At 45.5% G+C, this 27121-nt stretch overlaps 1 protein-coding gene and 1 long non-coding RNA gene across 3 annotated transcripts in view; one reads left to right on the top strand and one right to left on the bottom strand.

Moving 5' to 3' along the window:
• Positions 1-15517, bottom strand: part of LOC310850991 — a 241424-nt gene extending 225907 nt beyond the window's left edge. For both annotated transcript variants that reach the window (XR_014567520.1, XR_014567521.1), the window contains exon 1: positions 15169-15517. This is a non-coding gene — a long non-coding RNA (uncharacterized lncRNA). The remainder of the gene's footprint in view (positions 1-15168) is intronic.
• Positions 15518-17425: 1908 nt separating this feature from the next.
• FOXF1 (forkhead box F1) lies at positions 17426-26909 on the top strand. The gene is made up of 2 exons (XM_083753079.1): positions 17426-18693; positions 25710-26909. Exons 1-2 carry the CDS (start codon positions 17622-17624, stop codon positions 25865-25867), a joined length of 1230 nt encoding a protein of 409 aa, XP_083609205.1. The 5' UTR covers positions 17426-17621; the 3' UTR covers positions 25868-26909.
• The last annotated feature ends 212 nt before the right edge of the window (positions 26910-27121 follow it).

Here is a 27121-nt window from a genome sequence, read left to right as displayed (position 1 = left end):
TGCAATCAGATTTCCCGCCCCGGTTCAGAAACCAAGCAACGAAGGTGGGTTATGCTTTATAAAGTGAAAAGGACTGGGGTGTGTGAGAGAGGAGGATGGAGTTTATTTAGCTGTCAGACAGAACACGAAATGGTTCCCTTTGTTCTCTTCAACACCAGCTGAAAATCGACCTCTTGAGGCGAATACATTTCAACTCTCTCATTAGAAGAGGCCGATATGACCTGACACTAGGCAGAAAACAAACCATCCGATCCCTCCAAAATAACTCCGGAACGAGGAGGTGCAGTTTTATTTGCAAACTTTACTTTAAAATAAATAAATAAATGCCGGTCCTTATTTTGCCTGAATGGATGTCCATTTAGCCGGCGCCTTGCTATCCCTCTTTAAACTCGCCTAGACCAAGCCTTCAGAAGCGCACACCGCGGAAGATAAAATAAAAAATATAAATCCTTGTTGAAATCATTTCCAACACACAAGAAAGAAACCGACGGTTTCCTCTTAGACAATCAAAGGAGGGTTGGGACGTAAAGGTTTGCTTCCAAGTTGCAGGCCACACTTCTGAGACGTGTTTCTGTCCCTTTCTCATGAGGTAAAGTGAAGCAGATTTCTGATTCCCCTTCCTATCCCCCTCTTACAGGGTTCTAGCGAGAAGACCTACTGCCCACCGCTGCCTTAAGCTGAAACCTCAAGGCACGCGCCGGTTGACCTCACGCAAATATCTTTTCTAAGTACGTATGCTTACTTTGGGGGATTTCGGAGTTAAATCTACATACACACGGATGTAATGAATCATTCACGTGTACTCACGCACACAGGCTGCTTTTTTCGGGGTGTGCAGAATAGATAGATGATAGACGATAGTTAGATACATGATAGATAGATAGATAGAGATAATCCTGTCTCTTAATGTCTCTTCATTTATTTATGCTTAAACTAAACTACCAGCCCAACCCACAACCCATTTCATACAAAATACGTGTGTTTCACACTAATGAATATTCCTCCAATCTTAAACGTGTTCTCTGATACCCCAAGCACGTATAAAATAAAGTAAATTGGTTTAGGATCCCCCCGCACGCTTCACAACCCCCCCCCCCCCCAGACACAGACGCACAACAGATTGCTCCAAATATCTTCACATCATAGATTTAGGGTTTGTGGTGATAAGGACGAGGGGGTGAATCCAGAGCATCAGTTGAAATCCCTTGTCCTCTATTGATTGATGGAAGGAGGTGAACACGTGTTTGTTTGTGTGAAGGAATTCTATGGGTTCGAGTGCAGAATAGAAAAAAAAATGGGGAGGGTGCCTTATTCTAAGATGCGGGGGAAAGTCTAGGAAGAACCGAGAGTGAAGAAGGAAACATAATAGGAACTGGAAAATGTATAAATAGATCATCAAACACCATGGAGAATACAGCCTTGATAGGATTTGTTTTATGAACGTTAAGCCAATAAATAAGGCTGCTGCGATCCTATATACATACAAGAATATTGCAAAATGCGACCCAGTGCCTTCCTACTCAGAAGGGAATCCACTGATGACTTGCTCTGAAACAGAACACACTGAAGAAAGGAAGCCTGCGCCCTGAGAGGAATAGCCCCTAATGGATGAAAAGTGAAGCTGCAATCCTATGCGCACTTGCGTGGGCGCAAGCCGGTTAGAATCAAACAGGCAGGTTTCCTTCTGAAGAGCATTGTGCTTGCCGTTCTATACACTCTTCCTGCAACAGCGCAATCCTATGCAGGTCTACTCAGAACAAAGCCCCGCTGAGGTCACTGAGACTCGATCCCAGGTCTATAGGATTGCAGCTTCAGTAAGTAATTCATATCCTTCCCTTTTCCGCCCACGAGCCCCATTCAAAGAGGCGTCACAGCAAGTGAAATACAATTCAGAAAATCCCAGAGGCTCAATACATAAACAGATTCCTTTTTCTACGAAGCTCTCTTCTCAGAGTTGGCCTGCCGCGCATATAAAGCATAGAATCGGTAAGGTGAGTCCATTCGCTGCACTGCATTCTGTGCATAAAATAAATCGATATCCGTAAGAGCTGAGTCTTTGGCAATGCGTGTGCGGTTCTATTTCCACTGACCCTGCCACTGTTTGCCTAGATTGATTTTCCCGCAGTGAAACTCGTGTTCTTCTATACTGGTCGGAAAAGAACCGATCTCTTCTCTCAGCAAGACTCAAACTGGTGGCATCTAATGTAAGATCTCATCCTCTAAAACTATGCTGCTAAACTACGGACGGATTAATCGGTCATTGCAAACACAAAATCTCGCTCAAACCCCGCTCAAAACTTTTCATGGGCTGTCACTTCCCGGAGAGAGATTTGTGCTGGCTGCAGGAGGCCGTTTAGTGACTGTTAGACCCGCGACAGCCTCTCTTGTTTATTTTTGTCTGTACAGCGCCTGACACACGAACCATCACTTAAGTAATCTGTAGGGTCTTATTTCCAGCTCTGTCCAAGGATTTGGGCGGGGAGGAGAAGCGGGGAGGGGAGCAGGAGCTAAGCCGATTGACAGGCAAACCCCTATTTTATGCAGGTTTACTCAAAAGTAAGCTCCCTTGAACTCAAGGCGTACTCCCCAATAAGCATGTGCTAACTTTATTTCCATATTCTTAGCGGACCTGAACTTGAACGGCTTACAGCGCGATCTTAGCTGTGTCTATTCGTAAGTAAGGGCGGTAACTCCGTCTGTGGAACAGTACGTGTTTTGCACGGGAAAAGCTCCGGGTTCAATCCCCAGCATCTCCAGGCGGGGCTGGGAATGTCTTCTGTCTGAAGCTCTGGAAAGACTCGCTGCCAGTCAGTGTCGACAAGACGGAGTTAGATGGCCTAACTAAGGCAGTTTCATACGCTCCTGCGTCCTTCAACATGTTCAATGGGGCTTCCTCCCAGGAAACTGAGTGGTTACTTCCCCACCCACAAGGATTGCAGCTTTGATAGGGCTGGTGGGTCGCGTGTTTTCATCCCGTCCAGTGAGATCCTAGAAATCTGACCCCCGCCTCCCTCCATCACCAACTGAGAGAGATCTTCCAAGATCCACGTTGGCGGTGGATCCGTTTTACACGCTCTGGAAAGGGCTGCTGGCAGGACGACCCTCGCCCCTCCTCAAAGCAAGATTCTAGGCTAAGCCTCGGGAGCTGGAACGAGATAAAGCAGCGTGGGCCACACACGCAGATTGCGTGGGTGGGGGGGGGACACTTTTTGGAGAAGTGTTTCAGAGGAACTTCTCCCCAGCCCCTCCCAATTCTCCACTTCTGTCGCAATTCCTCCCTCCCTCCCCCTCTCCTCGTCTCTTGTCTTTTGCCTTTGAATGGAACAGAGATTTGGGACGCCGCCAGCAACTCTGCAAAGCATTCCAGTTATGATAACCTCATAATCAGGGATATAAATACCGGGGAAGGGGCGGTAAAGAGAGATGAGAAAGAAAGGAGAATAAATTGGATGTAAGAGGGGCAGAAGGGAGGTGATTTTTTTGGGGGGGGGGGTGATTTCGTAAGGAAGACGCTCCCCTCTCCCCTTTTCAGTGATGTGCATGCAGAAACACACATTTGGTTTTGTCTGCTTGGGCATGAATAGAGACAAGAGGTTCCTGCCCTGCCTGTGCTAAGATGTTGCCCCTTATAAATCAATCATGGCTGTTGTGCTTATTTTGCCTACATTTAAGCTCTGATGTGTTATCTTTATTTCACTTGTTTTGTATCCTGTTGAATTGTCCTTCTATGCTACACACAACCCTGGAATCTCATATGATGAAAAGTGATTCAGAAATGTTGTTTTAAATAATGTACAGAAGCAATTAAATAATCGAATAGTAATGTATTGTAATTATTGCATTTCATGGTGGCTTAATTTCACTGTTAACATGCTACCCACCCTGCTTCCTCACCTATGTTAGGGTTAGAGGCAATACTAGGCACTAGACGCGTGGTTTTTATTAACCTATACCAGACAAAGCTCTCACAAACAGTTCACTCATTCTGCAGGGGCTAACGGGATAAAACATGTAATACAGGTATTAGATATAGATGAAATTAATGGGCAGAGTACGAATATACAACAGCAAAAGGTCCTGCAAAAGTAATGATAATTTTTCATCATCAAATTTTGCTGCCTATATTGATCTGTGCTGATATTGAAGTTTCTTCCACATTCATCAGAGGAAAAACCACAACAAAATGCACTCTCTATTGTGGTCTACAAAGAGATACAGACTCAAGGAAGGTCTGAGTTGCATATGGGAGATTCCATAACAAATAAGACGGCTTTGGGAAAATTATAGGGTAATAACTTTCACCACAGGGACTGTTGTGGGAACAGAGAGAGCCGTGAATAGGAATATTGGGAGCTGTCTTTCCCCCCCAGAGTTACTGGTCAGTCTGGCTCAGTATTGCCTACACGGACTGACAGTGGCTTCTCCTGGGTTTCAGGTGGGCTGCTCTGCCAGTCCTACCAGGGATTGAACCTGGCACCTTCTGCATGTACAGTAGATGCTCTGCCAACTGAGCTATTGCCTACTGTGAAGCACGGTGGGCCAGGGCCATCTGTTGGATGAAGTTTTGGGATGCATACAACTCAGCTTCTATTAAGGCTGGTGGGTTTGCATGGGGAGAAAGTTTATAGAGAGAGGAGCATCCAAGCTTCCTAGACTGTCCTTCTGACCTAACCTGCACTGACCTTTCTCCAAGTGTTAGTCTGAAACTCTCAGGGTTGCTGACCTCACTTCTTCCTCCTCCTCCTCCTTCATCCCACTTGGGGAGATGACACCTCCCCCCCCCCCTTTATCTCTCTCTTGCAGAAATGAAGATGCAGGTATGGACTTTTTACTTTGCTGGAAGTAGGATCTTCCCTGTCCGACAAGTACTTCCAATAACAAAATTAGGCTTCTTTTTTCCATATTTAAATCTCAGTGAGATTACATCTGGGGTAAAGTGTCCTCCTACGAGGAGGGATTTCAGTGCACACTGATGTGCCATCATATCCTGCACTGTAGGTCCTGCAGTGAGCAGAGGGTTGGACTAGGTCCCTTTCCTCTCTACCATTTCATGTGGAGCTCTTTGGAATGAGACCAGTGGCCCAGCATCCTGCTTCCAGCAGAGGCCAGCTAGTTCAGGGTTTCCCAAACTTGGGTCTCCAGCTGTTTTTGAACTACAAGTCCTATCATCCCTGACCACTGGTCCTGCAAGCTAGGGATGATAGGAGTTGTAGTCCAAAAACAGCTGGTGACCCAAGTTTAGGAAACCCCAAGCTAGTTGATGTCATTTGGAGTTGTATCAGCAGAACCTTGAAGTATGTACTGAAATCCTTCCTTGGTTGGGACCACACACTACCCTGTATATAAACACACAGAGGATCTGAGTTTAGGAAAACAAGAAAGCTATCTTTATTGCAGAAAATACATCCTTAGTAAGAAATATATTGGTTCTGTCTAAGTCAGGTGGAGGTGCCTTGAAACATGCTTGTGTCAGCAGGAGAGACGTACAAAGATGTCTCCTCCCACAAGGTGAGGATGAAGATAGAAGTAGGAAATAAGGTCAGCAATTCTTCTGAGTATCAATCTAGCACTTAAGGGAAAATCAGCGCAAGTTAAAGGACAGTTTTGGAAACTTGGAGGTTTTTCTATCTACTCCTTCCCAAGCAGACACATCAGCCCAACACATCCGACAGTAAATTCCTCAGAAAAGCCCACAAGTACAGTGGTACCTCAGGTTACATACACTTCAGGTTACAGACGCTTCAGGTTACAGACTCTGCTAACCCAGAAATAGTACCTCGGGTTAAGAACTTTGCTTCAGGATGAGAAAAGAAATTGCACAGCAGCGGCATGGCTGCAGCAGAAGGCCCCATTAGCTAAAGTGGTGCTTCAGGTTAAGAACGGTTTCAGGTTAAGAAACAGACCTTCGGAATGAATTAAGTTCTTAACCCGAGGTACCACTGTAATAGACTTTTCTTACTGCTCCACAGCAGTTGGTATTCAGAGGTACACTGCCTCTCAACCTGGCTTAAAGTCACTGATAGAATAATTTCTGCATTGCTGCTAGCAAAATGCTGTGGGACATAAGGCCCCTCTAGACTGGGGTCCTTTCGTGGGTGCATTCTGCAACACGCTGAGATGCCTGCATTGCAAGGGGTCGGACTAGATGACCCCCAGGAACAAGATGACCCTCACATCATTCTGCGTTGTGAGTTGTGCTGCAATGTGTCCCCAGTGTTGCAGCATTATTGCACCCTAGAGGGGCACTGCTGCACAATAGTGCAAAATAAGCATGAGGGAGAAAAAATACACTGTGAAAAATTGTGGTATGAAGAGTTCCAGGAATTCAGCAGAGAGTTATGGTAGATGTATGGAAATAAAGCAGTGTGCCCATCCCAAAGCATCTGGGGATCATGTATAACAGCCCTGATACCATCATGGGCACCAATAATCATGAATGCACAGTAAAGCGGACATCCTTTGCTTTAGTTTCTTTCAGAGTTGGATCTATCCCAGACCTTATCATTAAACTAGGCACATTTACCCAGAAGCAGGTCCCATTGAAATCAGTGAGAGCTGCATCTAAATAATCCTGGAACAGCTGCCCTCTCTTGGAGGGAGGGGAGGGACTTGGCTCAGTGGTAGAGCAACTGCTTTGCATGCAGAAGGTTCCAGGTTCATTCCCCAGGCAGGGCTGAAGGAGACCCATGTTTGAAATCCTGCAGAGCTGCTTCTGGTCACTGTAGGCAGTACAGAGTTCAGACAGACCAATAGTCTCGGTATGAAGTAGCTTTCCATGCTCCTCACAGCTGAATGATAGTTGAGTAGGTCTGAAAGTGGTTTCAACGTGTGCACAGGTCCAGCAGGCTTACATAATATTCATCTACTGGTGTGAAAGTTAAGAGTGTTGGAATAGGACCTTGAAGACCATGGCTGAAATCCTCACTCAGCCATGAAGCTCTGGGCCAGTCTAACCTACCACACAGGGGTTCTGTGAGGATAAAAAGGGGAAGGGAAAACAACGTACACCGCCTTGAGCTCCTTGCAGGCAAAGGTGATATCTAAATGAAATAAAAATAAATAAAAAGTGTGGCAACAAGCAGCGGTGGTTATTCCGGATTACCTAAAGTGGATTGCAAGAGGGAGAATCTGCAAGGATGGATTTAGAACATGCAGACAGTTCTCACTCTTCCAGGCAGTTGTTCATGAAGCCGGGGCAAAACCACAGAGAGTGGATGATCATAACAACCGAGGAAGGTGGTGAGAAGGTCCCTCCTCCTCCTCTGCCCACGTTGGAAAGCTTGATGCTGCGTTTCTGGAGAGCTCTGCCAAAAATCTATCCAGCTCCCTTCCACCTCCCCTCGCTCGACTGCAATTCCTTGTCAACACCTTGAAGTTGGAACATGTTACCATATATATGATTTTATATCTGTCTCTCGCGTAATCTCCAGATGAAGCAAACTGGTCAAGCCGGATCGTGCCACTCACCTCCCTTGGCCTTGTGTAAACGGTTATGGGATCGCTTTGCGAGGGTTGGGGGGGGGGGCGAGTAAGTAGAGGGACCCAGGAGGAGACTGAGGGGGTGGGTTGGGGGGAAGAGGCGTCTTTTTCGTTCGGGACCAGCTCCCTGGTGTTAATGAAAACCAGGGCAGAGAGGCCGGAGCGAGTGCGGACGCGCGTCTGACTCCGTCCTCCCCGTGGGTGGTCTGACCTTTGATAAACATGCGGGCCCCTTTCCAAAGAAGCAACCCCCCTCGCGTCCTTCCTTTGCCTGCAAAATCTGCTTTTGACAATACTAGCCAGATACATTTCCAGCCTCGGATTACACTCCCCACCCTCCGCCTCCCCGCTCCCAACGTCTTCTTTCTAGCAAAGACTCCTTCACTTAAGCAATTAGCTAGTGAAAATACCTGCAGGGGGAAAAGGAGGAGGCGGGGTGGGGAAATAATTCTTCGATTCTTTTTAGGACAAAAAAATATCGCGGAGCGAGGAAGAGCGCTTGCAAACACTTGGGCCACACGTTTATCTGCAGATAAACGTATATTTCTCTGTGTGTATAAATATATAGAAATCTTTGCCGCTTTCTCCTCCCTCCTCGGATCGATCTTTTTGCAAATCCATTCCAACGAGCTAGAAGATCTCTTTTGAAAAAGCGCCACTGCAGATCTTGCAGACATCCCGCGCCGACGGATAAATATACAAAAATAAAATTGCTCCAGCTGGTTACTTCCCCTACATCTGGAAAAATAAAGGAAAGTGTACATCTATGCGTTTTCACCTACATTCGTGACCCTCCTATCTCTCCCTAGGCTCCAGGAGACTGTCTGAAACAGGCCCGCTTGCTAAGAAGCAGGTCCCATTGATTTCCATGGGGCTTCCTCTTCAAGGAGTGCCCTTAGGACAGCAAGCTGTAATAAATGAGGAGGGTGGCCGTTGGTCTAGCTCAGGAGGAAAAGCGCGCCGCTCCGGATTCGAACCTCAAGGAGTGAAGCCGGAGTATTTGGGTTTCAGCCGGTTTCGTTCTGTAAACAGCGCCGGGCGCCCGCGGCGAATGGTATACACGGTACCATCCTCTGTATCACTGTGAGGAAAAGCAAGGCCCTTGAATTTAAGAGCGCATTTGGGGACAACTCTTGAGGCAGGAGAGTGATGTTCTCAAATAGGATTTAAAATAACGCATGGAAAATCTAGTCCATAAAATACCAGCACCTTTTCTCAACACCTTTTCTAACAGGGTTAATCCATTCTACCTTGGAAGAGGGTGTATACACACACACACGCGCACACACACACACACACACACACACTCTTTTTCATCGTGCTGTCTACTCAGAAGCAAGTCTGTCTGAATGCTTTTTTAGGAAGTGTGCTTAGGATTGCTGCCTAGACTGTGTGAAAAACAGGATATAAAAAAACAAGAGTTGGGCGCCTGCCCCGCTGAGTTTCCAATCCAAAAGGTATCTTAAGTTCTCCTGCCCTTCTCGGCCAAGTTAGATTTTTACAAGATCCACTTAAAGCAACTGCATTTCAGTTCCAACTCGGTGTGGTTAAGAATCGGCCTGGTTTTCGTACCATCGAAATAAACAAGGACTACAAAAAAAGAGTTTAGAGTCAAGTGTTGCAGCTTCTCTGGGGTGACGGATTGAGCTATCTCTTTGCAGCCTGCAGCCACCTGGAGAGAGGCTTCGTGTCTCCTGAAGTGTTGAAGTCCTGGATGGTTATTCTAAGCACGCTTCCCTGGAAGTAAATTGCACTGAAACCAAGGGTGCCAACTTCCAACTTGGATGATGGAGTTTAAGGAGCTTTGAGTGATTATTCCAAGGATACTTCCTTGGAAGTATATTCCACTTAGATCAATAGGACCCACTTCTAAATAAAGGACAGGGTGTGTGTGTGTGTGTGTGTGTGTGTGTGTGTGTGTTTGGCGGAGGGTGGTGGTGGGGTTGCTGTTCCAGAAGACTAGAGATTTCCCTCTCCATTCAGAACAACACAGGGCCCAGCACCAGAGGAGTACGTCGACGTTACAATGGTTTCAGTGAGGAGAGAGTTGTAAAAACGCATTTGAACTCTCCCGTTGCTCAGCTGTGGTCGGATCGTGCTCACTCGTGTTTGGAAAAAAAAGGATGAGGTGTTTTTTGTGGGCGAGGCGGGTGTTTTTCCTTTAAATGAAGCGTATTAAAGATGGCATCGCAGGCGGCCTAAAACTGGGCCATAAACATTGTTGTTTTAAATTTCGGAGTAAGCCCCGTTGATTTTCTATGGGGGGGGGGTGCCCCTGCCAAATAAATATGCCTAGATTTGGGGTCCCCTCCATTATTTCCACTCTGACAACCTGAAAGCGGAGTTCCTTCTTACAATGACGTCTTGCGGTTACGAGGAAGCGTATATATCTACAGATCTCTCTTTATATGCACTATTATATATATACTATATACATGCACTACACACACACACACACACACGCACACACGCACTATTTCGGCTCGGTTCCTTGTGCCCTTTAAACACATTGACCCCGGAAAAAGCCGTGGGAGGGGGACTGCCTTCAGGGTAAAAGGGTAGAGAAGCCTTCATTGTTCGGGTGGAGTCAAGGTCCCGATCCCCCTACCGAGTGACTGCATTTAGGAATGCGATATTACAGGGAACACAGCCGGTTGCTGAGCCGGTGGAAGAATGGAAGAGGAAATTTTAATTATAGCCCAAGCGAATAAAAGCAGAGATTTGTCTGCTGGGCAAGAGCGAAAGGAACTCTAGGCTACAAAAAGGAAGGGTTTGTGAATATATGTGCTGTTTTCTGACAGGGGAAAACACATAGATTTTAATCCGGACTTAGGTCAGTTCCCACAGAAATCAGGGGGGCTTTTCTTAGTCACGACCAACTTTCCAAATAGATTTTCAACGTGGCCCTACGTTCAACGTAGGTTGTTTTCACATGGTGGATTCCATGCTGTTTTTAAAACAGTAATTATTTATTATGATTGTCCTGTTTGGCTTTGCTGTGAATTCCATGCCCTCCGTTTATGTAATATAAGGCAAAGACGCCGGCAGGCCTCAGCCCCTAGAAGCGTACAGTGCCAACAGCGCAGACCTGTGCCTGCTTATTATTGAAGGCCCCGCCTCGGTATTCAACGGGGTTTATTCCCAGGTAAACCTGCATAGGATTGCTCTGCAGTTTGGCTTTCTCTGGTTAAACAAACGAACAAACAAACAAACAAACAAACAAACAAGGTTCAGTCTGTGGGTTTTTTAAGATAACTGGGGAAATGTCTGTTTTGACAGCTTTGTATAAACGTCCTGATTTGAATCACGATCGTTTCCCCTTTCACCGCTGTGCGAACATTTCCCCCTATAAATGCGCAAAAGCGCACCGCACTCCTACCATGGGGATCCTCAAAGCAGCTGAGGAGAAGCTGCTGGGCTCCGAGCCAGCGCGATCTCATTGCAGACAAGAAGAAGTCAGTGTTTCTCCTTTGAGTTTATCTCTACAGTGTGGTTTTCTTTTTTAAAAAATCTATTTTATTGTATTGCACATTGCGTTGGTTTCTGGGATAATGCGGTCGACAGGCAAGCATGGGCACCGATTTTTCCTCGACCCCTTTCCTAGCAAATCGGCTCCCTCGATAATCCACCACTTTATAACACATCCTATCCTAAACCCTATCCTAAAACCCCCAAAGCATTTTATCGAGAGACCTCTGGAATTCGATGGGACGCACTAGCTGTTGTCAGTGCCTTTAGGAAAGCAGCATTAAACCAGCACACCCTTTTGATGAGACTGACTGTCCTTCACCACCATCTCAATTCATTTCAATAAGGTTTACGAAAGGAAAATTTTCTGGTGAACTTTGGTGATCACGTTCTGTCTTCTAGTTGCAAAGAGACTTGGGTGGGACATAAATGTACCATTCCCTCTTCCTTACACCCCCCACGTTGTATCTGGAGATATCCGCACTTGTGTGTTCCAGGCAGGAGTCATTTCTGTTGCAATTGCGAAGACTGGATTTTTTTCTTAGCTTCTCCTTCTCACACCACACAAAGCTTGCCACCCTACGTCTTCTTTTATCAGGGAGTGAAAACAGGATAGAAACTGTTTCTGAAGTGAAATTGCTCTCCTTGGGTCTCACAGATGTGTGAGGCGCCCCATAGGCTGCTAACGTCTGCTTGCAATTCGCCCTTCCCAGAAGGATCTTAGATTGGGATCTCAAGTTTTCTTTTGAAAAAGGGGCAACAATATTTTTTTTTTAAAAAAAGCATTTTAAAAGGAAACGGGGTAACAGAGGGAAGTGAATGGGGTGCGTGCCCCGCCACCAGCCAGGAATTCTCTCTCCATAAGGAGCATTATAAGTGTATTTTAATAAATTTTTATTAGGGGTTTTTACAAAATAAAGTACAAAAATAAACAACCTTTCTTTTATCTCAACAGAGTTTCATGACTTCTTTGGACTTCCTCACATCTCCCGCTGCCATTTTCATCATCATAAATTTTTCCCAGCAATTTATCATCTAATTTGCAAATTTTATAACCACTTATTTAAATATAATCCTCTGTAAATTAGTTTCCCTTAATCTCACTTTACATCCCATTTCGATCCGATTTTGTGGTGGCCAATTATTTATGATCAAACATCCTACTTAACTTTCCACCAAATCACAATATTTTTGTAAATAAATCTTAAATTTCCTCCAATCTTCTTCCACCCTCTCTTCTCCCAGGTCTCGAATTCTGCCAGTCATCTCAGCCAGTTGCATATAGTCCATCAGCTGCATCTGCCATTCTTCCAGAGTGGGTAGATCTTGAGTTTTCCACTTCTTGGCGATAAGTATCCTTGCTGCTGCTGTTGCGTACAAAAAGAATGTTCGGTCCTTCTTTGGCACCATCTGGCCGACAATGCCCAGGAGGAAGGCCTCTGGTTTCTTAAGGAAGGTATACTTAAATACCTTTTTCAGCTCATTATATATCATTTCCCAGAAGACCTTCACCCTGGGACAAGTCCACCAGAGGTGAAAGAATGTTCCTTCATTTTCCTTACATTTCCAACATTTGTTGTCTGGCACATGGCATATTTTGGCTAGTTTAACTGGGGTCATGTACCACCTATATATCATTTTCATTACATTTTCCTTCAGAGCATTACATGCCGTGAAGTTCATCCCCGTGGTCCACAACCTTTCCCAATCCTCAAACATAATATTATGCCCAATATCCTGTGCCCACTTTATCATGGCCGACTTAACCATTTCATCTTGTGTATTCCATTTCAACAGCAAGTTATACATTCTTGAAAGTACTTTAGTCTTAGGTTCTAACAATTCTGTTTCCAACTTCGATTTCTCCACCTGGAATCCTAACTTTTTATCCTTTTTAAAAATTTCTTGAATCTGAGCGTAATGTAACCAGTCTCGCACTTTGTCTTTCATTTTTTCCAAACTCTGCAATTTCCAATTGTTGCCCTCTTTCTCTATTATTTCCCAATATTTCGGCCATTTGGCCTCCATATTGGGTCTTTTTCGGGCCTTAGCCTCCAGAGGTGATAGCCATCTTGGAGTTTTATTTTCCAATAGGTCTTTGTATTTTGTCCAGACATTAAACACTGCTTTCCTGACAATATGGTTCTTAAAGGCCTTATTGATCTTAACTTTATCATACCATAAGTATGCATGCCAGCCAAATGCATTGTTAAAACCTTCTAAATCTAACACATCAGTGTCCTCTAGAAGTAGCCAGTCTTTTAGCCAGCAGAAAGCTGCGGCTTCATAGTACAACCTTAAGTCTGGCAGGGCAAAGCCCCCTCTTTCTTTCGCATCAGTTAATATCTTAAACTTAATTCTGGGCTTTTTGCCCTGCCAGACAAATTTAGAAATATCTCTCTGCCACTTCCTGAAGCACTCCGTCTTATCCACAATTTGCAATGTTTGAAATAAAAACAACATCTTAGGCAATACATTCATCTTAATAGCAGCAATTCGGCCTAACAAAGAAAGCTTCAATTTTGACCAACTGTCCAAGTCTCTCTTAATTTCAGACCAACATTTTTCATAATTATCCTTAAATAGACTCAGATTTTTTGCTGTTATGTTTACCCCTAGGTACTTTACTTTTTTAACCACAGCTAGTTCTGTTTCTCTCTGAAACCGTTCTGACTCTGCATCTGTCAAGTTTTTTCCCAACACCTTAGTTTTCTGTTTGTTTAGTTTAAAGCCCGCTACCCGACCAAAGTCCTGAATCAATTGTAACACTCTTTTTGTGCTAGATTCTGGCTCTTGCAATGTCAAAACAAGGTCATCTGCAAAAGCTTTAAGTTTATATTGTTTCACTCCGATCTGAATCCCTTGCACCAACCGGTCCCCTCTAATCAAGTTCAAGAGCACCTCCAGGACAGAAATGAACAGCAAGGGGGAAATCGGGCAGCCTTGTCGTGTCCCTTTTTCAATCTTAAACTCTTCTGTAACCACATTGTTAACTATCAGTTTTGCCTTTTGTTCTGAATAAATCGCGTCAATCCCATTTTCAAAACCCCGCCCCACTCCCATTTCTTTTAAATTCCCCTTCATAAATTTCCAAGAAATATTATCGAAGGCCTTCTCCGCGTCTATAAAAATTAGAACTGCTTTCGTGTTAATATTTGTTTGCAAAAGTTCCAAAATGTCAATAATGTTCCTTGTATTAGCAAATAAATGTCTTCCTGGGAGAAAGCCTGCCTGGTCTTTATGAATTATCTCATTTAAAACTCTTTTGAGTCTTCCTGCCAAAACGTCAGCAAATATTTTGTAATCCACATTTAAAAGGGAAATGGGGCGGTAGTTCTTAAGTTGTGTCTTTTCAGTTTCTGATTTTGGTATCAATGTGATGAAAGCTTCCTTCCACGATTCAGGCGCCTTCTTTCCCTCCATAATTTCATTGCTGACCTCCATCAATGGTTGAATCAAATAGTCACTTAATGTCTTATAGTACTTGGAGGTCAAGCCATCTGGCCCTGGAGACTTGCCCAACTTCATATTCTGAATGGCCTGTTCTATCTCTAGTCGTGTTATTTTACTATTCAGGAGTGATCTATTTTCTTGTGATAGTTTTTTAAGTCCATTTTTCTCCAAAAATTTTGCAATCTCTTCCTCCTTTTGTGGCCCTTGAGTGTATAATTTCTTAAAATATTTCTGGAAACATTTTCTAATTTCCACCGGGTTCTGAATATTCCTTCCTTCTATTTCCAAATTTGTTACTACGTTCAGCTTTTGTCTCTTCTTCAACTGCCATGCCAGCAGTTTCCCACATTTATTAGCCGATTCAAATGTTTTTTGTTTCATTGATTTAATCTTCCATTCTATTTCCTGATTTATCAGTTTGGAATATTGTGCCTGGTGAAGTTTAATTTCTCTCAAAATCGGCTGTGACTTCGGGTTTACTCTTAGTTTCTTCTCTAACTCTTTAATTTTATAAGTGTATTTTAAATAATGCTTTGAAACAACAAATGCTTCTCTAGGCCCTCACCATCTTTTCAATAAAGAAACAGCAGATCTGTTCCCCCCCTCTCTCTCCACACATCACCCCACTCCAGCGATTAAGTGCGAAAGCTAAACTGCCCCCCCTCACCTCCAATCTCACCCACACTTAGACCCCTTTAACAGCTTAATTGCGCTAAATTTACCACGCGCGCCTGGAAAAGAGGGTGACAAAATCTGGAAGTGACTTACCTTGATGAGTGAGTGGCAGGCTGGGAAGCGGATGAAAAGATTCTCCCGAGAGTTTAAAAAAGATAGTAAAAAAAAAAATGATAGGGAGGGGACGGTGGACACCCACCCTTCTCTAAATGTGGGTTGGGAATGTTTTTTGGGGACGCTTTTAGGAAGCACGTTTTGTGCGAGTGTCTTTGAGAATCTGTAGAATCAAGTAATAACCAACGCGTCCAGTACGGTTTTTGTTTTGTTTTTTTTTACAGAAGAAAATATTTGGGATGGGAATGTATGGGGTGGGTGGAAGAAAAGCCCCAAACAATCAGCAATATAAGCTGTGGGCCACTGGAAGAAACTCCGGACGTTTTCATTTTATTAAAAAAGGCCCGGGAACTTGTTTACGTTGCGCTATATAAACATCCTGCCCCTTGTCTGCGTCTATCTCGCAAAGAAATCAGAAACTTGATTTTTAAAAGTGGGTGAGTTCCAAACTTACCGCCTTTCAAGAGAGATCCCCTTGGTGGCAGGGGAGATCCGGGAATCACTTTAATTTTTGGTGTGTCTCATTTGTGTATAAACAAAACTGCTGGTCCTTTTTTCTAATGCGTTCAATTAACTGGTCAATTTCTAGCAAACGTCTCGCTGTTAGGGAGGGATGTTTGTGTTTATTCCTCTGCGCGCGCACACAGACTTCTTAATTTCTTTCTCTCTTTTTTGTCCGCAAAACAAGGCCACAGGGAAATCGCTTCCTCGCGAGTATTACCAACTGGTTTTGCGTAGCAAAGAAATGAGGCAGGGGAGGGTGTGTGAAAATAGAGGAAGGTTAGGATCTAAGTGGCCTTTCAACACGTTTGGAAATGGACAAGCAGAAAGTAGTCTCTGGACACAGAGAAAGATTTTCTTTGGACGAAGTATTAAGAGCAGTTGAAACCAAAAAGAGCGGAGGATCGTTGGGATGTTTATATGTGGGTGTCAGAGAAATAGAGTTTGGGAAGCGATTTAGCAGCTAGTTAATCCAGAATCATGTACGGAACGCCCAGATAGTCTTCAAACCCAAGTAGCACCCGTCGATTTAAACACAACGCGCTCCATTCATTCCGTGCGCTCAGGACTACTTAGGTGGACGGACCCGAGTCTGGTTTACACCTCGGGAGCAAGTCCCGCCGATCGTTCCCAAAGGAGGGACGGCCTAAGGATCCCGGCCTAAAATACACACACACACACAAACGAAGTAAAGTAAATGGATTTAGGATCCCCTCCTAATTACCCACACCGGCATGCCCACAACAGATTACTCCGAATATATTCACACCATAGATTTAGGGTTTGGGGTGATGAGGAAGGGGTGAACCCATAGGGTCAATTAAAACCCCCTGTCCTCCAGTGAGGAGGTGGTGAACACGTGTGTGCGTGTGAAGGAATTATACGGGTTCGGGTGGAGCCTAGAAATTGGGGGGGGGGGGGGAGATCCTTCTTCTGCATCAGGACAAGGTGGGATCGGCAGAGGGGTGATGGTGGCAGCATTGAATCCCTCCGTTTGGTTGGAGCGAAGCCCCTTACAGCGCCCACCAATGTTGAGCTAAGACGCGGAAAAGAGACTAGGAAGAAAGAGGGGAGGAGGGAGGGAGGGAGGGGGAGCAACTTGCCTGGCGGGCCGGGGAGGGAAGGGAAGGGGAGGCGGGGACTCCTCCTGCCTCTTACGTCGTGCTGTCAAGAGCCGCCAGGCGCCCGCTGACTTGAGATAAAAGTTAAAGGCAACCGCTTCGGTTGGGGGCAGAACCCGCGACTCACCGGGCTGAGAAGCAGCAGCAGCAGTAGCAGCAGCAGCAGCAACTCCTCGCTGGCAGAAGCCTGGGAGGCCGGGTGGGGTGGCGGGTGGGGGAGAGCTGGGAGGAAACGCTGGTCAGGCAGGGGGTGGGGAGCGTGGGGGGAGAAAGCCCGCGCCTCCCGCGAAGCCTGAGAAACGGGGGAAGGGGGAAGGGCGAAGAGGAGGAGGGAAAAGAGAAGGAGGAGGAGGAAGTCTTTTCCCGCTTGGAACGCCGGATTAGGAGCAGAAGGCTCGGACACAGCCTCTCTGCTGGCTTGGATCGTGCGGAAGAGGGGCGGGTGGCGGCGGGTTTGGAGACGCGCCTTTTCCAGGTAGAGGAGGCTTTGCTTCGCGTCCGGGGGTCCAGCGGACAGCTGTCTCCTCGTCTCCCCTCTCCCACGGCCTTGGCTCTGTCTCCCCACCTCCACTCCCTGTTAGTCAGGGACAGGAGCCCGCAGCTTAGCTTGGACTGAAAGAGAAGGCGACTGGGATCGGCTCCGTTTCTTCTGCATTCCGGCTCGCAGCGCTTTTACGCAACTCTCTGGAGGAAAAGCAAGGGCGCAGGAGAGAGAAAGACCTGGGAGCGGGACGGGGGAGCTCAGACCTCCCTCCCTGTTCCGCCCAGGAGCCAGTCCTTTAGGGAGGGGGCGGCGAACGGGAGCCGTCGATGACCGCAGGACTGCTGCGCGCTCCTTCCTCTCGACCCCCTCCTCCTCCTGCCGAGGCCGAGGCTTTTCCGATGTCGACAGCCTCCGACAAGGCGCAGCAGCAGCAGCTGGGAGCAGTCATGGAATCGGCGTCCTCCACCACCTCCTCGACCCCCAGCAGTAGCAGCAGCGGCGGAGGCGGCAGCGGAGGAGGAGGCAGCGGCGGCGGCACCAAAGCGAAGAAGTCCAACGCGGGCATCCGACGGCCGGAGAAGCCGCCTTACTCCTACATCGCCTTGATTGTCATGGCTATCCAGAGCTCGCCGTCCAAGCGCCTGACGCTGAGCGAGATCTATCAGTTCCTGCAGAGCCGCTTCCCGTTCTTCCGCGGCTCGTACCAGGGCTGGAAGAACTCGGTGCGCCACAACCTCTCGCTCAACGAATGCTTCATCAAGCTGCCCAAAGGGCTGGGCCGGCCGGGCAAGGGCCACTACTGGACCATCGACCCGGCCAGCGAGTTCATGTTCGAAGAAGGCTCCTTCCGACGGAGGCCCCGCGGCTTCAGGCGGAAATGCCAGGCCCTCAAGCCCATGTACAGCATGATGAACTTGAATTTCAACCACCTCCCGGACAGCTACGGCTTCCAGGGGCCCTCTTGCCCGCCCAACAGCCTCCCCCTAGACGGCGGCGCCCTGGGCATGATGAACGTCGACGGCATGGGACTGGCCGGCCACTCCGTACCCCACTTGTCCTCCAACGGAGCGCACCATTCCTATATGGGGAGCTGTGGAGGTGGAGGTGGAGGAGGCTCCGCCGGAGGGGACTACGGTCACCACGACGGCTCGGTGCCCGCCTCGCCCCTGCTCCCCGGAGGTGGCGTGATGGAGCCCCACTCCGTCTATTCCAGCACGGCGCCGTCCGCTTGGGCGCCCTCCGCAGCGCCGGGTTTGAACAGCGGAGCTTCCTACATCAAACAGCAGCCTCTGTCGCCTTGCAATCCGGCAGGGAACCCGCTCTCGTCGGGCTTGTCCACGCACTCCCTGGAGCAACCTTACTTGCACCAAAACAGTCACAACACGGCAGAACTACAAGGTAAGGCCGGGCTGGTGTGGGGATGGGCGTCCCTGAGCGCCGGGGGCGGGGGGGGGCTGGAGATCGCGAGAGAGAGCGGCGATCAGGCCGCGCTAAACTGGAACAGGGAAGGAAACATGCCCAGAATTTGGGGAGCGCTTAGCGCAGAACAAGAGGCTAAAGGTTTTGTTCGGGGTTATGGGAACAGCCGAAGCCAGGAGCTGTAAAGCTAAAGAGAGAAGGGCAGGCGGCCAGCGCTGCAAACCCGGAGGAAATCTCAAATGTATAATGGGTGCCTGCGAACAGACCTCTGAGCACCCAGTTACAAGCAACGGAACAATAGGTTTCTTAAGGATCCGTAACAAACAAGTTCCGTGTTCACTTTTATGTAGGCTAAAATATGTGACACCTGACCAAAAATACGCCCCCCCCCCCCGGAATAAACCTGGAAACAATTCGGCCCCATTTCCTATTAAACGAATGCTGGTACGCTTTGAAAATGTGGGGAAATCCTGACTGTATGGTTAGGTGATAAGTTATCCAGGTGACTGGATGAACCCAAGCGGATCAGGGACATCAGAAGTCAGTCCCCCTGCTGTGAGGGGAAAGATACGCTTTAGGAGCTGTAGAGGTTGTTCCAAAGTGAAGTAAGGGTGCGCGTGAGATTTATGTGAGATCAGAGGGTACTGGAGCGAGGGAGGGCCGATTAACAGGGGTCAAAGGGTTGGATATGGGGAGTAAGCAAGATTGTGGATGTATAGCTAGAAAAATAGGGATCGTGAGCAGAAAATGGGGGATATTCCCCACCACTACCCAGTTTCAGCCGCCAATCCTCCTCCAGTTGTTTTGCTTATAGAGAAAAGGAATAAATTCAATTGTGGGAGAGGGCAGCTCCAAAAGTTTTTTAGCCCTCTGAAAATCGTACCCATAAATACAGATCCGGTGTTCTCAAGAATGGGAGAAGATGATATATTTTGAAGCAATGTACATAAATATTGTGGGAGCCTTTTTATATGTTTTGCCTCCGTTTAGTCAGAGTAGTTGACTTGAAGTTTGTGGGATTGATGAGGTTTCCCTCCTATCCACTCCACCTTCGCGCGCCCCCGTTCTCTAAGGGAAATCTAAGGCTACCCATTAAGTAGGTGCGTTAGGAATAATTAAATCTGCTTCGGCCCTATTGATACTATTCCGAATAACATTACGGATAATATTCCATGGACCTTATCAATGATTGTATGTGTAGAAGCTTAGAAACTATTATATATTGATGGTTTGATGCCAGTGAAATCCATTAAGCATTGCAGATTGAGTTTAAAAAATGCTCTTATATAGTGCCATAAAGATGTAACGCGTTTTAGGGATCCAGTTATGGAATAAATAGGGAAATTCCCATAGATTTTAGTAGGAGTGTAGTCTAAATACAGTTGCAGCAATACCTACCTACGCTTCGGTTAATGTATGCGCGCAAACCCTGGAATTGTACGGGGCCTCACAGATTTGTCATTGCGTCACTTTTATTTCCTCGCTGCGGTTCCCTAATAAACACGACGCGGTTTTACTTCATAGAAAGGAGCATATTTCAAAACAAGAAACAGCGTGATTTGTGAAATATGGTTGAAGTTCGGTTTTATTTTCTGGGGCGTCAGAGAATTAATCCTAGTATAGTCCCTACCTCAAACGTGGCAGAAAGAAAACCTGTTCATAGTTGCATTAACATCAGTAAGTAAGTTGTGTCAATATATCTTAATGCCAATTGCCTTAACCGCATATACGAAAATATTGTCCTGAAGTAAAAAAATGATGGTATAATTAATTTCCTTGTCGTCCCCGTTGTTGTTGTTGTTGTTCTTCTTCTTCTTCTTCTTCTTCTTATTATTATTATTATTATTAACACCAGGAACGATACTGAGTCCTGTGGCACCTGAAATATTACTATTTATTGTGGCAGCTATCTGGCGACGTGGGATGCAGCCCAGAAAGCTTATGGCGGACAAAATTGGTTAACCTTTAAGACGCTATAGAACTCTTGTTACTACTTGTTTTGTTTTTTCTCCCCAACAATTTATTAACCCGGTTTAGCACCACCTCCTTTTGAGGCAACAACGACTTTAGTAATTATTAATAGTAATCCTATTTAATTAGCACTTCTAATACTGACCGGTCTCATCAATTCAAAACCGAACAGAGTGCCACTGCAGCAATTAACGACAGCAGTGGTGACAAGGAGTAATTTTAGTCTAGCTCAAGCCAAAACCAAGCCCTTAAAAATATCCCAGTGATCAAAGTGTGAACTTAAAGCTGCATTCCTACACGCACTTACCTGGAAAGATGCACATAGGACTGCGCTGTCAATTTCTCCCAAGGAAACGAAACAGATTTTCAAAAATGATGATGATGATGATAATAATAATAACAACAACAACCATCATCACCATCCAATATATTCCACCTCTTGATTCTCTTTATACAATCTTCTACTTAAAATTGCTCCCCACACGTTCTTTCCCAGAGCTGATCTCTGCAAAGGAGTCAATCCTGTGTCAGTATTTTACTGACTGCCTAATTTCAGTTGCCCTTTTGAACTCTCCTTTGTAGACAAAACATCTTTCTTTGCCTCAACCAGCTTTGTTAGGGCGGTTTTGTTTATTATTATTTTATTCCCCCACCCCGCTGTCTGCTCTCCAAATTACCCCCCTCCCCGCTCCCAACAGCCCCTCTGCATTCTCGACATTGCTTACCTTGGCCGGATTCTTTCGCGTTCCAGGAGGGCGAGACATCTTTGCAGCGGAGGCCGTAAGAGAAAAAGGGACACTGCGTGATTAGTTTCGATTTTGCAAAAAACATGAAAATGGTGATTGGGATGGGGAGACCCACCCCCCACTCACCCAACAAGTCTTAATAGCATTGGGATGAGGAGGGATCATACTAAGAGGAGGGAATAATGGCTTGAAACTGACCAGCCCAGCAGGGGGAAATTGACAAGGTCTCTGTTGGTCACTGGAGTGGAAAGATAAGGGGTGTTAAGAGGCGAGAAGACAAGCGTTAGTTTGATTTTCTTTTCCCAGTTTGTAGGGGAAGAAGAGGGAAAAGAGGGAAAATGTATTTTCAGCAGACAAAAGTTGTTGTGTTTTTTTTTTTGGGGGGGGGGGAGTAAAGAAAAGCTTGCAAGCATTCAGAGACCTAAAAAATAAAATAGCCGAAACAAACGTGGAAAAGTTGTGCTCGGAAAAAGAATTAGCCTGATGCGCCGAAAGGCCGCGGCTAGCGAAAGCGCAGAGTCCAAAGACTTTTAAAGAATTCCTCCTCCCTGTGGCCTTTTTGCGGGTGGGGTCCTGTGGTGTTGCTTCTGTTAGAAGAGAGGATTTTTTTTTACGGTTGGGGGTAGAATCCTTTGTATTTTAACAGCTCCCCTCTAGTTTTAGCAGCTGGGCAATCAGATAGGGAGGCGTTATCACGGCGAGCCACCTCTTCTGACTCCCTGGTTCTGACTCCGACTCCAGCCGTTCCTCCTTGCTTCAAATGGAGCGGTCTACTGACCCGACAGGTCTTCTCACCTCTGTTTGGTCCGGGGCATCAGGTAGAGTTAAGGACAACTAGTAGCAATAGGGGGGAGCAAAAAGGCGCGTGGGAAATAAAGGAGATGAACAGAGAAAAATTATGGAAAGTTGGGAGGAAATTCAAGCTTATTTTTTACAGCCTAAGGGTGGGGGTTTACTTTTTTAAAAAAATAACTATAGCAATCACCTCACCTTCGAAATATAAAAACTGACGTCTCCTACTGTTTCTTTAACCTGCTTGGTTTTTTTTAGCAACATAAAGGGGAGGAGCATTTTATTTTTTAAAAAATACATTCTGGACAAATGGGGGAGTTATAAATCCTGGATATCATTCTGACTTCTGCTACATGAGTTTGGAAACCAAATAATCCATTTTTAAATGGGGGGGATGGCCACAGAAGGCATGCAAAAAACAACATTTACAAAAGGCAAATTACTACTACTACTACTACTACTACTAATAATAATTTTTGTCAGTTCTTTACTTGGTTAAATCACCATGAAAAGGACAACCAATTAATTAATAAATTATTCTATTGTCATATAGGCGCAAAAGTGTTTTTTTTTTTAAAAATCACTTAAATAAGTCCATTGTGCAGTCCTTATATGGTGTAACTGCTCTATAGATGGGTAGAGATAGGGCTGTTATTTTAAAAACGGAAAGGGTTTACAATTCTGAAAGGGAGAGGAATGCTAATTCTATCCATTGCAAGTTGTTAACCGCTAAATATGAGTAATCCAGTTACTGTGTGAGGAAGTGTTCTATGAAATTTGTTAATTAGGAACCAATGTTCCAGACTGATTAGATTTTACAATGAAATAAGTATATTTAAATACTATCAGCAGATGTGGATCCACAGATAATTTCCCCCACAAGTTACTGCAAAGGCCTGCCCTGATCCTGTATCACCAGCCATGCAAATGAATGGGTGGGTAGAAGAAAGGTATGTTCCTTTTCAGAAGAAGGAGCAAGGTTAATATCTGCTTTTAATAAAATGTCTGACTGTGGTCCAAAACCTGATAGGTTTTGTTTATGTTCATTGCAAGTCTTCATTGGAGTACAGTAGTAATTTAACCCTAGAAATAATTAAAAGCCAGGGCTTGTTTTTCCTCTGGCTTGAATGAAAGCAAGTCCTCCAGCTTTATCAAGAAAGCCAAATCTATACACACAAGCACCAAAAAGAAAAAAAAAAGCCCAACCCTCAGTCCTCCTTCCTTGGCCAGCCAGGAAACAGACTGTCCCATCCCATCCTGCTATTTGCGAATGGGCAAAATTCCCATTCCAATCAAGTGGGAATTTCCTCTGATTAAGAACAGCAGAGTTCAGAGTCCATAACATCACCTAGCTGGGTCTAACAGATTCCAAGGGGTTGATGAAGCCCCTCCCAGGGGGAGATCTTGTGGACTGGTGACTATTGTCACCATAAACTGAGGTGGAAAAAGGTGAGGCTCCAGACTTGAATTGTGTAACCAGCTGTAGACAAGCAGCAAGTCTGTGGAATTGTGTTTCTCCAAGAGAAGCACCCTCAGCTTCTGTATGGCAGGTTGCCGTTGCAGGTTGCTGTAACTACTACTACAGAGTTTCAGAAGCAGTTTGTGATATGGCTTGAGGTTCTACTGTTCAAGGGATGAAGGGGAGATGTGTTCAAAAATTCCACCCGCGCATGCCAGAAGTGGAACTCAGCCACATTGGAATCTGCCCTTCTACTGAGTCAGATGACTGGCTTACGTAGCTCAGGCCTACTGAAGTCGTCATCCTCTCCCCACTCTGCTTCTCCCCCCCAGCTAATTTCAGCCTAATGAAAACTCAGTAAATCTTCAGGTTTTGCTCCCTGCTTGCAACTAAAACACAACATAGAGGCTGTGAAGTACCTGGTAAGTCCCAGTATGTGGAGGATAGCAAGTTGCACAGCTTCTGTTACCCATTTATTATCCTTGATCATACCTGGTAGTAGCTTTCCAGTCTCCTGTTAATATAGATCCTTGCCCAAAGGTATACAAAAGTTCATACCCAATACAAAGTATCCTTTTATAGTACACTGGAGTAAAAGAAATGCTTCTAAAATCTGTTCTGAAAAGGAAGAAGGGAAAAAGGAAAAAGGGAGGGAAGCAGAAAAAGAAATGAAAAAGAGGACAGACAAAGAAAGAAAGAAAGAAAGAAAGAAAGAAAGAAAGAAAGAAAGAAAAGAGAATTCTATCCCATTTTTCTTACATGATGTCCCTTTTGTGTTGGAAATGTAAAAAACTGAACCTCAGACATGATCTATGTGAGGCAGCTACTCTGCCTCAGAGCTGGACTTCTTTGGGCATCTTACATCAGGGAAAGGGCCACACACATCTCAGTGATGGATCATCGGCCTCACATACAGATGCTCCCAGCTTCAGTGTCCAGTATTTCCAGGTAGGGTTGAGAGTCTCCTGCCTCAAACCACTGCCACTGACAGATAGTGTTGACAGTACTGAGCAAGATGAACCAATGGTCTGACTCAGTAGAAGAAAGCTTCCTGTGTTCCTTATGTATTCCTTCAATGAGGCAGAATTACCGGTAAGCAGCTGCCTCTGCTCTCTTGACTAAAAAGAAAAAGTCTCAGCAGCAAATTCTGGGGGGCGGAAAGTGGCTAGGATATGTGTGCCATGTGGTCCGCCCTGGAGCCCCTAAGCTAATGTACGGCGCTAGGGTGCAGAGGAGGACTCTGCTCCATCGCCAGTGCTGAGGTAGGATTCAACCACCAGCCTAGTCAGATTTTGTGCACAGCATGGCGAATGCACAGTCTTGTCCAGGGGTCAGCAAACTTTTTCAGCAGGGGGCCGGTCCACTGTCCCTCAGACCTTGAGGGGGCCGGACTATTTTTTTTGGGGGGGGGAATGAACGAATTCCTATGCCCCATAAATAACCCAGAGATGCATTTTAAATAAAAGGACACATTCTACTCATGTAAAAACATGCTGATTCCCAGACCGTCCGCAGGCCAGATTTAGAAGGTGATTGGGCTGGATCTGGCCCCTGGGCCTTAGTTTGCCTACCCATGGTCTTGTCCTTTGCCACAGGCAGTAAAATGGCTTGGGTAACTTCTGTTCCTACTGTAAAAACCAATGCTGTAATCGACCAACAGGGATAACCCTTAAAGCTTAACATGCATGCAGAATAACCCTAAAGGAATGAATTTGCTATCAACATAGTCACTCAAGCTTTGTTGATTGACACCTGTAGTGGAACGCAAGACCACCGGGATGTCACCAACTAAGTTCTACTCAGAGTAGAGCCTTTGACATGAATGGACCTATCCTCTTAATGAATTCCAGTGGGTTTCCTCTGAGTAGGTCTGGAGACAGACCACAGTTTCTATTCATGCTGAAGCAAAGTATAATCTAGGTTCTAATTCCTCAGTTTCATATCTCCAGGGTGACATATTTTTCTCCTCCTCTCTGTGTCGTGTCTTCTTCACAGTCACTTAAATCTGCTCTCTGCTTTTCTTTCAGGAATCCGGTACCATTCTCAATCTCCAAGCATGTGTGACCGGAAAGAATTTGTGTTCTCCATCAACGCCATGGCATCATCTTCCATGCATTCAGGAGGTAGCGGCTCTTACTACCATCAGCAAGTTACATACCAAGACATCAAACCTTGCGTGATGTGACAGTAGGGCTGGGGAGTGAGCTTTCTTGGAGGGGCAGCCAATCCCCAAAGATCCAAGTGAAAACTGTATAGAACTGTGGAACTTCCTTCTACAAGCCCCTTTAGGAGCCAAAGAACCTCCCCAGAAACTAGACTGATAGTTGCTCATGAGGTATATGAATATTCAAAACATCTACAGAGAGGAACACGCTGTTCTCAAGGAAGCCTTGAAGAGGAGCAAAGATGTGTTGTGTGTGCTTTTTTTTGTAGGGGAAGGTGAAGCACAATGCCAAAACACTAAGTACTCAATTGTCCTTTCATCTTGGGTCTCAGTACATTCAGAACAGTGATCTGGTAAAAATTCCAAATTCCACTTTTCAGTCTGTGTGGTTTCCTCCCCACTCCCGCTTAAAAAAAAGGAATAGGATTCAAATGAACTCTGCTTTTTAAAAACATATCCTACCCCCAATTTCTCCACACTTTTAAATGATCATTAATGGAAATGGATTATAAAATTTGAGGGTCAGGGATCTGCTGTACAAAGGAAAGCAGCACAAATAATGCAGACCGCGATGGTGAACGACAGTCATTTTCATGTGGTGTCCATCACTGGGTCCTTCATTCAGCAACCAGAATTGGCTTCCAGTTGTAACCTCTCTTCTTATATTTTAGGGACTGAGTATGAAATATACATATGGCTCATTGTATATTTGACCTCTGATTCAGGGCAATGGCAGACTCTCCAGACATCTGAGTGAGTGCTGAGATGGTGCTCTTCCCATATCTTCTTTCCTAGATCGTAATTGTGCGTTGAGTTTCCAAAGCCTTCTCTACCTTCAGGTGTTGGTGGGGATTTGAAAAGCAGGATCAGACACACACACAAACACACAGAAAATGCAACAGTAGAACTGAGGATGTTGGGCTGGGTGCTCAATCTCACAATCCTGTAGAAACCCCCCCACTTCTTTTTGACCGTACCCAACCCTATTTTAAATAGTAAAGTACCAAATTACAAAGAAAAAGCACTTTGAGAAATAAAGGTTAAAAATGGAAACGATAAACAAGGCTCACGCTTTTATTTATTCAACATTTTAATAAAACACAACAGCAGCCTTGGTCAATCAGTATTAAAGTGGTTAATGTGTTGGCAATATTTGCCGTAGGGACTGTGTGAAATAACCATCGTAAATGTCAAAAGCAGCAGCATGGCAAAGCAATTTTCTCTATGTTTTATATATAATTATATATTATATATATAAAAATATAAATATGAAGG

This window comes from Podarcis gaigeae (assembly GCF_964106915.1).
Source record: "Podarcis gaigeae genome assembly, chromosome: 8".
Taxonomy (NCBI): Eukaryota; Metazoa; Chordata; class Lepidosauria; order Squamata; family Lacertidae; genus Podarcis; species Podarcis gaigeae.
The sequence above is the reverse complement of the archived record's forward strand: the minus strand, read 5'-3'. Positions and strand labels throughout refer to the sequence as shown.

Excerpts from the sequence above, each read along its gene's own strand:
- FOXF1 (XM_083753079.1), top strand. The coding sequence starts at position 17,622 with ATGACCGCAGGACTGCTGCGCGCTCCTTCCTCTCGACCCCCTCCTCCT. Across the intron at positions 18,694-25,709 it reads CAACACGGCAGAACTACAAG|GAATCCGGTACCATTCTCAA; the intron begins GTAAGGCCGGGC and ends CTTTTCTTTCAG.